The 16,811-nt window shown below is 54.1% G+C and overlaps 7 protein-coding genes across 7 annotated transcripts; 5 read left to right on the plus strand and 2 right to left on the minus strand.

Annotated features, from left to right (window-relative positions):
• Positions 1–383: 383 nt before the first annotated feature.
• On the plus strand, positions 384–4,589 carry P153DRAFT_347745 (uncharacterized protein; the record flags this gene model as incomplete). The annotated part of the gene is made up of 3 exons (XM_033666182.1): positions 384–741; positions 895–967; positions 1,220–4,589. 3 exons carry the CDS (start codon positions 384–386, stop codon positions 4,587–4,589), a joined length of 3,801 nt encoding a protein of 1,266 aa, XP_033520129.1.
• A 1,289-nt stretch (positions 4,590–5,878) lies between these two features.
• P153DRAFT_92615 (uncharacterized protein) lies at positions 5,879–7,073 on the plus strand. The gene is made up of 2 exons (XM_033673495.1): positions 5,879–6,592; positions 6,638–7,073. The coding sequence occupies exons 1-2, from the start codon at positions 6,120–6,122 to the stop codon at positions 7,020–7,022; spliced, it is 858 nt and encodes a 285-aa protein (XP_033520130.1). The 5' UTR covers positions 5,879–6,119; the 3' UTR covers positions 7,023–7,073.
• Positions 7,074–7,231: 158 nt separating this feature from the next.
• On the plus strand, positions 7,232–7,486 carry P153DRAFT_252257 (uncharacterized protein; the record flags this gene model as incomplete). The annotated part of the gene is made up of 1 exon (XM_033662723.1): positions 7,232–7,486. A coding segment is annotated over one exon (255 nt), but the record flags the coding sequence as incomplete, so codon positions are not given.
• A 1,427-nt stretch (positions 7,487–8,913) lies between these two features.
• P153DRAFT_299614 (Aldo/keto reductase) lies at positions 8,914–10,029 on the plus strand (the record flags this gene model as incomplete). Its single annotated transcript, XM_033664288.1, has 2 exons — positions 8,914–9,180; positions 9,238–10,029. 2 exons carry the CDS (start codon positions 8,914–8,916, stop codon positions 10,027–10,029), a joined length of 1,059 nt encoding a protein of 352 aa, XP_033520132.1.
• A 104-nt stretch (positions 10,030–10,133) lies between these two features.
• P153DRAFT_299293 (peptidyl-prolyl cis-trans isomerase pin4) lies at positions 10,134–10,583 on the minus strand (the record flags this gene model as incomplete). Its single annotated transcript, XM_033664269.1, has 2 exons — positions 10,134–10,288; positions 10,361–10,583. The coding sequence occupies 2 exons, from the start codon at positions 10,581–10,583 to the stop codon at positions 10,134–10,136; spliced, it is 378 nt and encodes a 125-aa protein (XP_033520133.1).
• Positions 10,584–10,866: 283 nt separating this feature from the next.
• Positions 10,867–14,665, minus strand: P153DRAFT_369741 (uncharacterized protein). The gene has a single exon (XM_033668850.1). The coding sequence runs from the start codon at positions 14,462–14,464 to the stop codon at positions 11,129–11,131; it is 3,336 nt and encodes a 1,111-aa protein (XP_033520134.1). The 5' UTR covers positions 14,465–14,665; the 3' UTR covers positions 10,867–11,128.
• Positions 14,666–15,143: 478 nt separating this feature from the next.
• On the plus strand, positions 15,144–16,010 carry P153DRAFT_257293 (uncharacterized protein; the record flags this gene model as incomplete). The annotated part of the gene is made up of 2 exons (XM_033662785.1): positions 15,144–15,176; positions 15,237–16,010. Coding segments are annotated over 2 exons (807 nt in total), but the record flags the coding sequence as incomplete, so codon positions are not given.
• Between the last annotated feature and the right edge of the window lie 801 nt (positions 16,011–16,811).

The following is a 16,811-nucleotide window of genomic DNA, read 5'->3' on the forward strand; positions in this document are numbered from 1 at the left end:
CGTGTCCTTGCATGCGCCATCAGGTCGATCCGTCCTCCGTCACGCCCAGATTAGCCTGTCTGGTGGGCCCGAGCGTCCGAGCTTGACGGCTGCTTTTCACTCTTCCACACCCGCACGCTTCCTCTCACTGCGACGCCAACGCATAGGGATATCAGACCACACACGCTCCTTTCTCCCTCGACCCGCCGCATTCCCACACCGTCCCATGCTGCTCGCGACGAGACGTTCGACGCTCCACCGGTCCCGCAGCAGCTTGCGACCTCGGGAACTTGGTCCCCAACAAGACCCTTGCCACACGTGAACAATCGCAAAGCGTCGCTCCGTGTACAGTGGAAAGAGAGTGCAAAGAAAGCGATACCCGATACACACAGCGCACCGCCAACATGGACATCAACTCGCTGCTCTCGCCGTCAGACTCGCCGGCCCGCGAAACACCTCCGCCTCACTCTGCGCAACCGTCGCCATCCGCTCTGCGCTCGCCGAACAAGCGCGCCATCCGCCACGTGCCTTCGCGTACGCCCTCGGGCTTAAGCCAGCAGATCCTGTCCTCCTCGCCGCAACCACACGTCGCTATCCAGCAGCTCTCGTCGCCGGGCTTCCACCATCTCACCAATGGCGCAAGAGCCGTCCACGGCGCAACAAGCACACCGCAGCCAATGGGCTCGCCGCGCGATGTGCGCATGACCCCACCTCATCCCATGTTTCGGCAGACATCGACACCGAGCATGGACACATTGGCAGGTAGGTACTCAGATCCATCCCAAAGGAGCGAACGCGGACAAATGCGAGGCTGCGAGATGTGCTTCGCCTCCGAGTACAACTACACATCACAGCATAATCCAAACACTTTGTGTTGCTCCAATCAAAGAGGATTGATAATTGACCGTTTATCAGACCTTGCGACTATGCAGCAACAGCAACAGGCTGTGCGACAGACGTCTGTGGGCCGTCACAAGCGGCCTGTCACGTAAGTTTGTACATTCCATATGTCCTAGCTTCAATCCCCATGCCGCGTGCATAGAAAACCCCCCTTGCATTGTGCTGAAGCCGCCTGTTGTATAGCAGCATGTTTACTGGGATTGCTCACGGCACGTTCGGGTGACGCGACGCCACATGGTCGCGCTTGCTCGCGATCACGGGACTGTCGTTGCCTGTTTGGGGAGCCTTGGCGTTGTACTCAAACTTTCACCACTACATTCACGTCCTAACATCACTGCAGTCTACAACACCTCGGGCAGCAACTCTCCTGCGATTCTGTCACCAGCATCATGTCGGAGCCCTCGCCGAGACCACGAAACTTTGCGACGAGAGCTCTGGAGCAGCAGCACATTGATTATCTCAATCAGCTGGACATAACTTTGCTCGACAATCCATTCGACTACTACAGCCATGTCCAGCTGGTCACCGGGATTCATCAGGGCTTCCAGAACCATCTCTCATCCATTGACGGCGACCCGCATGCCTATGAGCTAGTACACACTCTGCGCGACGTCTACCGGGCCATGTCAGACAAATATCCCCTTGGTGAGAGGCTGTGGCACTATCGGCTCAACGACGAAAAGACACTAGCGCGGAACGTGGAGGAACGCATGGGAGTACTTGAGCTCCACAAGCAGGCGACACAAGATGAGCCCTACAGCGCGAAACTCTGGGCTGCCTACAGCGAATATGTCAGCTACCTCGTCGCGTGCTGTTGGGAACAGGTGCCGCCAGAGCAATGGTCCGAAGAGGAGAGACTGATTGGTCGCGAGCTTTTCAATCCGCAGCTTTTGCTGGACACACTACAGCGCGGAGCCGAGAACGTCAAGTACAATCTCCAAGAAAGCAATCTTGTCTGGGATCGCTATCTTCAAGTATTGGAAGAGAATCTCGAACGAGGTGGTCTAGATCGCGGAGGCCTAGAACAGGAGAAGGCTAGAGTCGCTGCAACCTATAATGAACGGTTAGGCCAACCACACGCAACATGGAAGAACACCCGATCGAGGTACATCTCGTTTGTCTCGCGCTACAATCTGGGTTCGCCAGAAGATATAATGGACCAAGTCACCTCAAAGAATTCGCACATCATACAGCAGCAGGCCAATCGGGAGGAGTACGAGTTCAAGGTGCTCCAAGCGATACAGCAAGGCGACCAGGACGCTGAATATCATGCTGTGACACGGTATCTGAAGTGGGAGAAGAAGACAATGGGCGTTTACAGTTTTCACCTAGTCAATGCGCTTTACGAGCGTGCGACGCTTCGATTTCCGGTCGATCCTTCAATCTGGAACGACCATGTGGAGTTCCTCATCTGGCAAAAAGATCGCTCAGTGGACCTACTCAATGTGTTGGAGCGCGCAACGCGTCACTGCCCTTGGTCCGGGTCACTCTGGTCCCATCGCATACTGACTCTCGAGACTGAGCACAAAGCTTTCGAAGACATCGAGCGTGTGAAGCATACAGCAACTGGAACGGGACTCTTAGAGCATACTGACATCGAAGAGCTCATCAAAGTACAAATCGCATGGTGCGGCTATCTGCGACGGAGAGCTTTCGACGATCCCAGAGCGACTGAAGATGACGCAGATATTGCCGAAGTCGGGATTCGTTCTGCATTGGAGTTCGTTCGAGAGGTTGGCATGAAGAAGCACGGGAGAGAATGGTCCGATCCAAGGTACCGTCTAGAGCGTATTCACATGAAGTTCTTCTCCCAACGTGGCCACTACGATGAAGCTCGACAGATCATAGAGTCCTTGAGCGAGCAGCAAGCAGATTCTTACGACTTCTGGTATCGTTGGTACATCACCGAGATGATTTTCTGGGCATATGGTGTAGCGCGAAATGAATGTCAACCTGGTCAGCACTTACCACCGTCACCACCCTCCCGGGCCACTGCAGTTCTGGAACGTGGTTTGGAACGCCTTCATACCATCGATCAGCCGGAGCCTCTTCTTGAGATGTACTCGAACCACTGCGAACAGCACGAGTCAGTAATCAAAGTGCGAGCCTCTACCATCGAGCGCAGGCGAGCTGAGCGTGTCATTACGATCCGGAGAGAAAAGGAACGTGCGATTGCAGAGGCTGCAGCCGCCCAGCAACAATCTCAGCAAGCCCACGTAGCTGAAGCTTCAGGGAAGAGGAAGCGGGATGACGTTAACAATGACAACGACGCTGCTTTGAAGAAGAGCAAGATCGCAGAAATCGAAGCGGCGCCTCTTCCTACGGTATCAGTAAACGAGGACGTCAGAATGGCCAGCGAGGCTCCTTCTGACGCACAGTCGACTGGGCCCAAGCGAGATCGGGAGCACACTTCCATCATTGTGCGCAAGCTTCCTGCTGACACCACGCAAACGCGGATACGACAGTTCTTCACTGACGCTGGCATCGTCCGAAACCTGGTACTAAAGCCTGAGCAGGACAGCATAACGGCCATTGTCGAATTTGAGACACCAGAAGAAGCCACCTACGCTCTCAGCAAAGAAGCGAAGGGTTTCGAAGGCCACAATATTTCCATTGAGCGAGGCGAGAGCACGACACTGTACATTACCAACTATCCCGCGCACGCCGACGAAGCCTATTTGCAAAAGCTTTTCAGTCCATTCGGAGAAATCGTTGCATTTAGATTCCCTTCTCTCAAGTTCGATACACATCGTCGGTTCTGCTACGTGCAGTACGCTAACGCTGAGAGTGCGGTAGCTGCAACCCAGCTTGACGGCACGGACGTAGAAGGGCTCAAGCTTGTTGCAAAGATCTCCAACCCAACCGCCAAGAAACAGCGTGGCGGCGCCACTGCCGAGGGCCGCGAGGTCTATATCTGGCATCTGAACTTCAAAGTCAAGCAGCGCGAGATCGAAGAAACCTTCTCACGCTTTGGAGGCATTGAGAGAATAAAATGTCCTACCATCAAAGGCAACGGCAACAACAAAGGTTTCTGCTTCGTCGTCTACAACACGAAGGAATCTGCAGATGCAGCTGTTGCTGACATGCACAACAAGAACTTCTGGGGTCTGGAGTTGCACGTAGAGATTGCCAGCGAGCGAGGCGACTCAAAGCCCAAGATCAAATCGACTCTCGAGAACGCTGACAGTCCGGACACTCGCGAGACAACCCCTGCACAAGCTGATTCTAAGACTGGAACCGTGAGCGAGCGCTCAATCGCCTTCCTCAACCTCCCCGATACAGTGCCTGACACGCGCATCAAACCGCTTGTCGAACCCTTTGGCTTCAAGAAAATCACCCTCGAGCCCCGACACGGTGGTGCTATCATCGAATTCGCGTCCATCGAAGGCGCGGGCAAAGCCGAGATTGCTCTTCAGGGGCGTGATTTCGAGGGCAGGAAACTCCGCATCGGGACCGTCCAGGACCTGAAGAAGCAAAAAGGCGAATGGAAAGCGAGCAATAACTTCATTCAGCCAGCGCGTGTGAACAGACCCAGTGCAAGTGTCCGGGGCGGAGGACGCGGTCGTGGAAAGCCCGGTCTTGGTCGACCTGCGGTACCTAGGGGCGCTGCGACTGCCAACGGAGAGGCGAAGAGTAACGCGGATTTCCGAACTATGATTCTGAACAAGCACAAGAAAGACGAGCAGGGTCCGGATAAGATGGAGGAGTGAGTAATGGAAAGCGCGGGTCGGGGGAGGAGGGGTCATGTCATGACTTGCATTGTGGCGTTTTTGGGTTTGATCTTCCTTTTTATAATATCTGGACGGGATGGATGGACAAGATGAGATCTTTGTCCGTCCCCGGATATGTGCATAGTTTAGGCGTCAAAAGGGTGTCGTTTGGAGATGGTGAGGAGGTGGTGTGGCGATGTGATAGGACGGCGGGTTTAGTTCATGCAAGCTTCTCATGCGTACGTTACGTAGTATAGATTTAATGAGGGTGTTTTGTCTCTTCTTTGATACCCTGCTCTTCCTTCAGGTAAGGCTTTTCGCCTAAACTAAGTTGGGGCGCAGATCGAATCCCAGCACATCAAAAAACCACAGATATTCTTACAGACGTTCCGCGGCACAAGAACAGGCAGGGTAGTCATCAGCCGCGTAGCAAGGTGGTCATCAGCCGCATAGCAGGGTGGTCATGGGCCGCATAGCACCATCCGCATAACAGGTTGTCATTACCCGCACAGGGCTTTCCAGAACCTCTTTCAACCAACAACATTGCGCTAAGAAAGCTACTGTGGTATCCAGGGTAAGTTTTATCACTTTGCCACCCTACGCATAGGCGGTCCAGTAAGCCTCTGCAAAGGTGGTGAAGTGATAAAACTTACCCTGGGTACCACAGTACACACCCCAACTAGGTATAGCGAACCCTCTCTCGTCTAGAAACACTATGCTCTCCCTCCCATCTTTCGCGCACATTTTGGTACAAAGATGTTAGCCTTTTGCGTCAGACTATCCTAGAAGATCTATTTCGACTGATCCTTGCTTACAAACATGAAAAACTGCCCTAATGATGATGAGGTTTCTGGGTGTAGAAAAGCTTGACTTGTGCGGGTGGTAACTATCTGTTATGCGGGTAGTGGTTGACCGCTGCCATGAAGACAAGGCCTCGCCTACCGAGATGCTTAATGGCACGGGAAGAAATCTGCGGGGACTATGATTGGCTTTGATGGCTACTGTACCACTGGGGCGCGAGATGGAATCCAGGCTAGTGTGACTGGCAACGTTCCGGAGTTCTTTCCGGTAAAAGTCTGGGAGCACGGGCAAAATTTCAGCGCACGAAGGCAAGTTTACCATCAGGCTGAGACGTGAGACAGGGAGATGTCTTGTCGCAAAAAGCCACATAGTAGACGACGAGCCTATGATAGGACGGCGAGTCCGCCAAGTCCGCTACCTCGTTCTGTCAGCCGATGCATTGACCCAGTTTATACCATCATCGCGACGAAATTCTGTCACGTGAGTAGGTTCAGCCCAGTTCCCTCGCGTGGCCCGAAGTTCTACCGTATCGCATGCTCCCGAGCCCGAAGGCGCGTGCAGGACGACTACACGTAAAGAGAGGAGGGCAAAGTGACAACATGTCCTATGGGGCTATGCATTGTATAAACGTAGTGACTGCCCACACTATCCGTTCCATAGTTCAATTTACTGGATCTGTTACCAAACCGAACCATTCTCATTACATTGGACATCCCCTTACATCACGTGATGATGTCTTCCGACCAGCTGCCAAATTCCGACCTTTCTTGGTCATGTTTGCCTGACAACATTTACATGAGTACAGTAGACTTCGATCAAGAACTCAAATGGTACCAAGAGAATTATGCACAACAAGACTCCGCGCAGATGGAGCACGTTGATAATTGGCATGGGGATATCGACACATCTTTGGGTAACTTGACGTGTTTCATCTCTTATATCTCTTCAAAGTGTCTTGGGTGTGCCTATGTCGTACTGACAGATCTTCCGACAGGTGATCTAGTATCGAGTCAGAACTTCATACAGTCTTCAGCATCCAACGATCTTATGCCTCCAACCTTGGATCTTTGCTATACGGCAGGTGAAAATGCAACGTTATCATTTTTACCAAGCGACCACAACACGACAAGTACAAGACAGTCGGACGTCTTGTCTGAGTCTATGAGGTCCACACAGAGTCCCATGGCACCAACAGAGATATGGTATGCAGTCGTGCCATATACTCTGTACTCGGCTAACCTACGCAGTAGCCTCAAAGTCGAGACGCATGCTGCCCTGCAACCAATTTATAACGAAAATGCTGCCCAGAGCGTCCAGCAAGTCCTCGAAACACCTGACAACACTTCCGCCACTGCGTCATCGGCTTTCAACGTCCCAACTCTTTCATTCGAAAACAACAACGTCAAAACATCGAGGTCGGATACAGCCAGGAATGGGGCCTCAACCCCCATAGAGGTTACTGACGCTCCGATTGGCCATGTGTCGAGGAATGGAACGTTCAGATGTCGCCCACAAGAGTGCGCTGGCACGATCTTACAAACGGGTGTCTCATCCCAGCTTTTGAGACCTACTCAGAGTCTTAACCCAACAGGACAAACACGGTACGTAACTGTGAAAGATACGATAAGCTAGTCTGACGCGATTGTAGTAGCACCTTGATCGAAACGTCTGTCGGTCTCAACCAATCGCAAGACGGGGTGATTCTCCCAGGCGATGACCAAGCCTTCGAAGCGTTATATAACCCTTCCAACACTATGTGTTCTGGTTTCGATAACCCAGCTTTTCTGTTCCAGAACAGCAGTGCCGAACCATCGAAGCCGATCGCTACCACGAATGAACATATAACATCCACTGACGATGGCGATGTTGTAGTCGGGTATGTACTCAAGAACAAGAAGATCAAGTGCCGTCAACAAAGGTGTGCCTTCAAAACATTCGGTCGTCAAGCAGAATTCGAGCGGCATTACAAAAATTTCCATGCCGCTCAAAAGCAACAGTTCTGGTGTCACATAATATCCTGCAATCATGCTCAAGCTAAAGGAGGCGACCCGTTCCCGAGGAAAGATAAACTGATCAAGCATGTTCGGGAGGCACACGGAAATGATATGCGGGCTGCACCACAGCTTAATGGAAACCTCTCGTAGGGATGAACTCAGTATGTTTGCTATAATGTTGTAGATGAGATTGGTATTGGCGTTCGGTTGGTATTAGTTTCCTTGGGTACCCTCAGATGATTAATAGATTCTTATTCTCTCGTCGATACTTGTGTTGAGTCCTTGCGATTGTTAATTGCTCGGTTGTTTTCCTCAATCATCGGGTTTGTTTCTGCGATAACCTGACCTCTGCATACGCATGCGATTGAAAACGAGGAAATCTTGATACCGGGTAAGCTATTCTTCTCCCCGTCTTATGGCGACCAGGCTAGCCCAGAAGGTTCGAATTCCCTTTCTTGCAACATTGTCTTTCTGGCCTTCTTTTGTCACTGCCCGGGGTTGTCTGTTTCTGTGCTGACCTTACTGGGTGGAAATCCCTTTCCTCGGTTGTGCGGATGGTCTTCCAGAACAGGCCTAAACTCGACTCCATAGCCTGAATATCTACCTTTTGCCGACAATCTTTTCTCGTTCCTCCTTGCATGAAAACCTCTTGTCGTTGACATCTTTTTCTCAGATGTATCGAGATATCTTGTAGCCCTGCCCTGCTTTTCCATCCTCTGATAGTTGGAGTCAATCATGTAGACTGCAACAACTGTCCAAGTTGCCCCACCCCACCCCCACAAACCACAACGTAAGCCCCTCCATACAACATATCCCAGCACAACACCTACCGTCAAGCCAAGAATGTCGTCATCAAAAGTGTTGATCGGCCTGATGGTCTAGTCGTATGATTGTCGCTTCGTAAGTTTTACCATTACCACCGCCGCTGCCAAACTCATCCTAACATCGTCGTCAGGGGAATATATCCTGGGTATTGAATACCTTCAATGTGACAGGTCCCGAGTTCAAATCTCGGTCAGGCCCTTTTTGCTGTTGGTGTGCTTCTTTTTGGTGTTTGGGGTGGACAGGAAGGGAGGTGAGACGAGATGAAGCGAGCGTTTGAGATGAAGATATATAACAGCTATTAGGTTGCACGACAATATGGGTGATTAGCTTAGGTTCATAGCACGTCATCTAGTCTTTATTCGGAAAAGCCAAACCAGTATCTTATAGGTTCGCTTCTTTCTTCATGTTCAAATATGTTTCCAAACTTACGTCACTCCAACATGCGATCCCCAGTACATCACCACCCCCCTACGGCTGTATCGACTCGCAGATTAGCCGCAATGCGGGGTTCTCGCTGCGAGATATCCCGCCAATGGACGAGTATGTAAGATGCAGTGCCTACAAATAATCACATCTCCCCAGTTCCTATCAGGCAGACTTTCAGACCCCAATAATCTCAGCTCTATCTAAATTCACACCCTCACTCTATCTACACCCATATCCACATCCACACCTACACATCCACCACCATGACCACGCCCGAAATGCCCTCCGACCTCCCCGAGATGGAGTACCGCTTCCTGGGGCGCTCCGGGCTGCAAATCTCCGCCATCTCGCTCGGTGGCTGGCTGACTTACGGCGGACACGTCGGAGATGAGAAGACGTTTGTGTGCCTGAAAGCCGCGTTTGACGCGGGCGTGAACTTCTTCGACTGCGCGGAGGGGTACGCGGGGGGCGAGAGCGAGAAGGTGATGGGGCGGGCGATCCAGCATTTCGGGTGGAATCGCAATGATATTGTTGTGTCGACGAAGGTACATTTCACTCCGTGTGTGTGTGTGTGGGAGTTTGTGCTGATGACCGATTGCTAGATCTACTGGGGCACGCACAACTCGGCCCTCCCCTCGCCACGGAACAAGATCAACAACCTCGGTCTCTCACGCAAACACCTCATCGAAGCTACGGCCGCCTCACTCTCACGTCTCCAACTTGACTACGTTGACATCCTGTACGCGCACCGTCCCGACCGCCACACACCCATTGAAGAAACAGTGCGCGCCTTCAACCACCTAATCGACACGGGAAAAACGCTATACTGGGGCACCAGCGAATGGCTAGCCAGCGAGATCGAGCAAGCATGGGCGGTGGCGGACCGTCTGGGGCTGATTGGGCCGGTGGTCGAGCAGCCCGGGTACAGTCTGCTGCGGCGGGAGAAAGTGGACGAGGAGTTTGCGAATGCGGGATTGTATGCAAGGAGGGGGTTGGGGTTGACTATATTCTCGCCGCTGGGGGGCGGGTTGCTGACGGGGAAGTATGTCGATGGTGTGCCGGAGGATTCGCGGCTTAAGACGTCGGATGATCCGTATATTCAGTCTGTTATTAAGACGGTGGGGACACCGGAGTGGGATGCCCAGCAGGATAAGATTAGGAAGCTTATGGGGATTGCAAAGGGGCTAGGTACGGATGTTGCGACGCTGAGTATGGCGTGGGTGTTGAGCAATAAGGATGTGTCGAGTGCGATTACGGGGGCGAGTCGGCCGGAGCAGATCTGGCAGAGCGTTAGGGCGTTGGATGTTTATCGGACGCTGAAGTCGGAGACGATGGAGGAGATCGAGAAGGTGATGGGGAACAAACCTGCGGATCTGACGATGAGGTTTGGGTAGATGGTGGTCCGTTGATGCCATGATGATTAAGGTTTGAGAAGAACTGCAAATATACATACAGACATGAACAAGTCCAAGCAGCAGTCACTACACCCCGCTCCTCCTCACTTCCTCCCCTCAACCATAATAATATGATACCCCTCACTCGTCCTAACCTCGCCAATCTTCGGCGCCCCAGTCGTACTAGGTTCCAAGTCATACGCGACCTTCTCGAACTCCTGAAACAAGGAGCCACGAATTTTCCAGCCCAGGGAACCGCCTGTAAGGTTAAAGAAAAACGTCAGCCCCATTACCCTCCCATAGTGCAAAAAAGGGACAAACGGAAACTCACCCTGCCTCGCCTTATCCTCACTCATCTCCCTCGCCACCTCATCGAACTTCGCCCCATTCCGCAGCTTCTCCAGCGCCTCCTCTTTCTTGCTGTGCTTTTCGCACAGGATGTGGCGCACGTTGATGCTGGTTGCTGGCTTCAACTTGCTGGACCCGCTTTTACCGCCAGCGCTGGAGTCGGAGGTGTCTTTGTCTTTGCCTTTGCCTTTGTTTTTGGGGGGCATGATTGGGGAAGTTGTTTGTTGTTGATGTGAGTGGGAGATGGGAGATGGAGGCGGTTGTTTGGAGCTTGGAGTTTGGGGTTGGTTTTGGAGGGGAGCTCTGGAGCTTCGAGCTTCGGTGATGCGGGGTGGCAGAATGGTGTGCATTGGGAAGGCGGTAAGCTGGGCTAAGCTGAGTTACCATGGTGGATTTTGTATATATCGAAGAGGACGTTGGAATTCACGTTTGCTGGGCGAGAAAGCAAGGGCAGACAGACATCACGAGGCGAGTTTAAAGAAAGCGTGTCCATCATCGCAGATGAAATTCGTTACTTTATACGTTTATCCCCCATCGATCTACCAATCAATAGCCATTCCGAGACCCATCATCTTCGTACGCATGCATGTATTCCCCCGACTTGTTCTTGGGAGGAACCGCCTCAACCTTTGCGCAATTGCTGTGCATTGAACCAAATCCCGTCCTTCCCCGTGCCGCGCACGACACTCATCGAAGAGCTCGTAGCAACATGTTTTCTTCAGTTGTCAACAATCCGTTTTCTTGCCCATGTTCATCCATCGCCATTGACTGTCACGCCACCGCCATTGACCTCTTTCGACACGGCAAACAAGTCCATGATGCTCTTCCGCGGCTTGTGCTCCTTCTTCGCCGTGTCGCTCCTGCTGGGTGTGGCTAAGTGGACGCGCCTCTTCTTGATGTCATCGAGCAATGGCCTCAGAAACTCGACTTTCTCAACCTCAGAACCCAGAAGCGACTCCTCAATCCAGTACAGGCCCTCCATTGTCAAGAACTGATTCTGCGCCTCTTTGATGCTGGCTTGGATCTTGCTGTAGTCGTAGTCCAACGCACCTTCAACGGGGAAGCGTAGATCTTGGGCTAGGAGCGCGTCGTCGTATTGTCGCAGGATCGCTTGGCGCTGCTCTTGTGTAACGGGTATGCGGTGCCATTCGGAATACGGGGATGGAAGGTGTGCGAGGTCGAGTTCAGGTAGTCCGAGAATGCCCACGAGCTGAAAAGAGCAGATGTATGTTTTGTCGGGGAGTGCGTCCGGACTGCACAGGTCGTCCGATGTGGCGTATAAGAGGGGGAGAAAGACGACAGATACGCCGAGTTGTTCGCCGGAGAAGTGGAGGGGTCTGTCGGTACCGAGTTCGCACGCCCGCCGTATGGCCAGGGGAAGTTTCGATAAGCGGTCTTGTCGTGCAGCGAGCTGTTCTTGTCGTTTTGCCTCGTCCTCGGCTTGTTGGTGGGCTTCTTCCTCTTCTCGCTTGCGTGCGTCCTCGGCTTGACGCTTTGCTTCTGCATCAGCTTCAGCTTGCTTTCGTGTTTCCTCCTCTTCTGCAGCCTTGCGCGCGATTTCTTCTTCTTCCCTTTTCTGTGCTTCAGCTTCGGCTGCTTTGCGTTTTGCTTCAAGCTCCAGTCTTTGTTCTTCTTGACGACGCTCACGCACTACCTCTGGTGTTGCAATCCTCTCGGGCGGCGCGGGTGTTGACTTTGCAGATGCAGTAGGTGTCCTCTTGCGACAGAAGCCGTCAGTTGACGCATCAGACAATCGTCGCTTCCTGATTTTATCCTCCATTGTTTTGTACTTGATCTTGTTCTTGACAGGTTTGCGTTCGTCTGGAGAGTCAATTTCAGGCGTGGGTTTGGCACTCGCAGTTTTTGGTTTTGAGCGGACTTTGGTTGGGGGTTTCGTCACGTAATCTTCGTCGCTCTCGTCTGAGTGATTACGTGGAGGTACCGTTCTTCTCGTCGAATCGTTATCATCCGAGCGTGCTTTTAGCGTCGCTTTGACTGGCTTGGTCTCGTCGCCCTCCTCGCCCTCGCTGTACGAACGAGGCTTGACTTTTCTTGTAGGCGGCCGCACGTCTTCCTCGCTTTCTTCCTCGGACGTTTCGTCGTCGACAACCCGCTTCCGTCTCTTCCCTTCCCGGTTCGCCATTTCTTTTCCGGACAACAGACGCCGCGACTTTTGGGGTGCAGCAGCCATCGAAGACGATTTTGTAAGAGTAGCTGTCCGCGGTTCTGAGCGCGGCGATTCCGATCGTTCTCTCCGGGGAGGTGACCTTCTTTTCATACGCACGGCTGATGTATTAGGCGCTTCCTTCCTGGTTCTTCGTGGGCTTTTGTGCGTCAGCCTATGCTCGTCGCAAGCACGCTTGAGCATCTCCCTCTCCTGCTCCCATTTTGGGCCTCTTCGTTCTTCGGAGATCTCGTAGTAAGTCTTGCCCTCCTTATTCCGTCGCGTTGGATCGAAGTGGTCTTGTTCGAGAATTAACTGGATAATCTTGAGGTGCCCTCGGCCAATGGCGACTGTCATGGGAGTCTCGGGGTGCTTCGATGGGTCGGGGTCCGCTTTCAGGCCACTCGCCAGAAGAATGCTAAGAATGTCGTAGTGGCCGCCTCTTGCTGCAGCAACACCGCAAGTAATGTTGGGCCTGATGTTGCTGTTAATCAGCTCTCCCACGGCAATAATGTCACCGTCGCCGGCCTTTTCGATCAGAGTCTCGACGTTGTACTCGTTGTAAAGCAGTCGAGGCGCAGACTTTGCTTCCTTTGGCGCACACAGCTCCTGGTCGTTGATGGATGAAATATCGACTTCCCTTCTCATGGCTTCCTTGAGCTCCCTCTCCATCTCCTCGGCGTCGTCGTCCTCGTAATCCAGTACGTCAATTGCGCGCTGGCCCTTTTTGTTCTGATGATGTGGGTTCACACGCCCCTGGTTCAGGAGGAGTTTGACAACTTGCAGGTGTCCATTCTCGACGGCGTCGATAAGCGGAGTGTCGCGATCGTTTGATTCGCAATCAGTCCGGCAGCCCTTGCGGATAAGGTACTCGACCACTTCCGTCCAGCCGTGCAGTGCAGCCTTTTGCAGGGGAGCAATGCCGGCAAAATCGAGCTGGTCCTTGGAGTCTGGTGCCTCTTCGTAGGCTGCTTTGACAGCGTCCAAGTCGCCCTTTTCGCTTTCCCGGGCTAGTCGCGTCGCGCCAAATCGGTCAGTCTTGCGTGTGGGGGCCATTGTGCGTGCAGGCGAGGTCATAGCACGGTGGGAGGAGCGTTTGAGCCGTGTGTGCTGGACGGGGTTGGGCGTCTGTGCTAGTCGCGGTGAAGAGGAGTTTTCAGAGCTGGAGTCGGACCAGTGCTTGTGGTCAGTGGACAGAGACAGGGCTGTGATTTCACGGCGCTTGCGGCCCGCGACACCAGATATAACCGACTGGGTCGACTGCGAGCGCTTGTGAGCGCGGCCAAAGCCCGGCAGCGCGGGTGAGTTGGGCTGGCGCAGGTCCTTGGGCACCTCTGTCTTGGCCTTTTGTCGCGGGGGCTCGGCTGCCTTGGGGAACGAGTCCTCGCGCAGCTTGCGCTTGCGGTTCTCAACCGTCGAGGCGCTGCGGCCGCGAGCCGTGTGCTGCACGGGGGAGAGGGTGGTCTGGATGGGCGACTTGGCCGAGTCGGACGGGCTCGTGTCCTTTGTGTGGCGCGACGTGGTGCGACTGCTGGGCGACGTGGGGATGGGGCTCTTGCCGTCGCGGTCGGAGCCGTGGCGGGTGCCATTGGCTTTCCCTTCGCTGGAGCGGCGGCGGCCGTTGAGCTGCGGCGAGCTGGCACGCGACTCTTCCTTGATGGAGCGCAGGCGTGCCACGTGCACGTCGTCGTCGTCGTCATCGTCGCGCTCCGTCTTGATCAGGCTCGTGCCGCGGTTGCCGTCCAGGACCACCGTCTCGGCCTCGGACTCGTTCTGGTCATCGTCGTGGGGGTGGTGGTGATGGGGCTCCTTTGTTGACGGCGCCGAGACGGGCAGCGGCGAACACGGGCTGCGCAGGCGGGCGTCTCGGGAGCCTGGGGCGAGGGCGGGTGCGTTCAGAGCTGGCAGGGCATTACTGGTCATTACGCATATACAGAGGACACTGCGGCCTCATGTCGGCTCGCCGAAGGAACAAAGGCGGTGGGCAGCAGCAGAGGCAGGCGCTTATCGGGCATGCACGTGCGGCCGTCGCGGGCGGCGGGCGTGGTGACAGCGGCGACACGGGCAGGAGAGCAGCAGCAGCAGCGGCGAGGGCGTGGACGGGGCGGGCGTGGTGTTGTGGTGAGAGCGAGGTGCAAGGCCGGGCGATACGGAGACGAGACGAGAGGCTTGCGAAGGGCTCCACCACTGAAAGCGCTGCACCGTGGCCTGGTTCGCAGCGCGGCCCCAGACGCTGCCCCAACCCTGCATAGCGCTGCGAGCCCGTGGTGAGGGCTCGTCGCCGCGTCTCCAGCAGCACATCGCGGTGCGCAGCGCCAGCACGGGTCGGTACCGCTCTTCGTCCTGTCGACTGGCCCGAACCGTTCGCTGTTCGCGCCTGCCCGTCTGCTCTGCCTGCCCAGCACCACGCCTCAACAGTCGACGCCCGCATGCTGCCATCCTTGCAAGGCACAACCCGGCGCCAAAACGGCGCGATCGGCGGCCTAATTAGCAGCCGTGATTCAAAACACGCTCAAAACAGGACTGCGCCCCCGACACTGCCCTCGACACCCTCATGGCGACGGCGACGGCGACAGGCACCCAGCTCGCGGGCCTGCTGGGCCTGCGCGTCTTCTACCTCGCCGCGTCGTTTCTCGTACGATGCCGCGACACCACTCTGCCCTGACCACGGCCTACTGACCCGTCTGCTCACCAGGTCCTGCTTCTGCAGGCTGTTCCTGCCCTTCGCACCCGCTTCCTGCCCTATGGCTCGCGTGCAACATCGCCAAAGCCCGCTCAGTCTGGGCATGCTTCCATCGCCAGCCAGCTCCTCGACTATGCCGCATCCATCCAGGTCCCCCACAACTACTTCACCCACTTCTACATCATCTCCGTGTCCTGCTCACTGTTCTGGGGCTACAAGCTGCAATTGTGGTCCGCTAGTGCGCAACTGCAGGTAGTATGGTCTCTCATGCTGCTCCAAGGCGTGCGTCGCATGCTGGAATCCCATGTCTACACGTCGAGCAGCAAAAGCAACATGTGGTTCGTACACTGGCTGCTGGGACTCGTCTTCTACCTCAGCATAAACGTAGCCATCTGGATTGAAGGTCCTGACAACAGCCTTGGAGAGATGGGGTGGAAAACAGCCGTCTTGGTGCCAGCAATTCTAACCGCGCACATGGGCCAGCACTCATACCATGCCTACCTTTACCGCCTGAGAAGTGCAAACATGGGATATCAATTACCCTCACACCTGCTGTTCCCCAATCTTCTGTGTCCACACTACACGTGCGAGGTGGCCATCTACGCCCTGTTGTCGTTCCTAGCCGCACCAGACGGCAGGTGGGTGAGTTGGACGCTGCTATGTGCGACGATCTTCGTGGCCATAAACCTCGGCGTCACAGCGATGGGAACAAAGAAGTGGTATGCGGAGAAGTTTGGCGTTGAGAAGGTGCGTCCTAGGAGGAGGATGGTACCTTGGGTATGGTAGACTGGAATGATCCAGCGACTTGCAACCAAGACAACGTAGAATCTAGGCGAAAACCTACGTAAGTAACTATAATCGTGGTGCAAGTGCTTTGTCTTGTGGTCAGCATTAAAAGCACGTCAAGTAGAGCATAACTACGGGACCCCAATACCCGTACAAACATAACCGCGAGGCTAAGTCGCGTTAGTATACTACGCCATAGCATCCTAAGTCAATATCTGGTACAGCCTTATCTCTCTATAGACATCGTAGCGAGCCACCAGATGAAACTGAAAGCCTTGCCTCGTGATGATGTGTAGTAAAGGCGCCGTCCAACCACCAAAGTGAGGCGAGCCGGTCCCACAGAAACAAGGCGACTTCAATCTTCGAGTTGCTACGAGGCTCCGCCTCCGCGATAATACGAGTACGAGCAGCAACACAGTCACGGTACTTTCTAGTTTTGCCAAAAGCTTTGGATATTTCAAATAGATACCACAAGTCTGAGTGACTGCAACATATCAATCCAAGAGATCTGGACGACTGCACAGCTCGTGGAAGATATGCAGCCCTATGCATGATAATCACGATTCATTAGTAAATGCGCAGCTGTAGTTACTGAAGCCTACTGCCGTCCCGCACACTTGTAGCCTTACTATAGGTAGATGGGCTGGGGTGCAGACCAGCCTCTTCTTGTCCTCCATCATCCATCAAGTGACCATGAGGTGGTCGATGCGCTTGCGTCACACTACCGCATCCATACTAGACTGGTCTTATCAGTGAAACGTTATCACGCCTTACTTGCCTCTTGCATGCAGCTGTGCTATC

The sequence above is a fragment of the Dothidotthia symphoricarpi genome (assembly GCF_010015815.1).
Source record: "Dothidotthia symphoricarpi CBS 119687 unplaced genomic scaffold P153scaffold_19, whole genome shotgun sequence".
NCBI lineage: Eukaryota > Fungi > Ascomycota > Dothideomycetes > Pleosporales > Dothidotthiaceae > Dothidotthia > Dothidotthia symphoricarpi.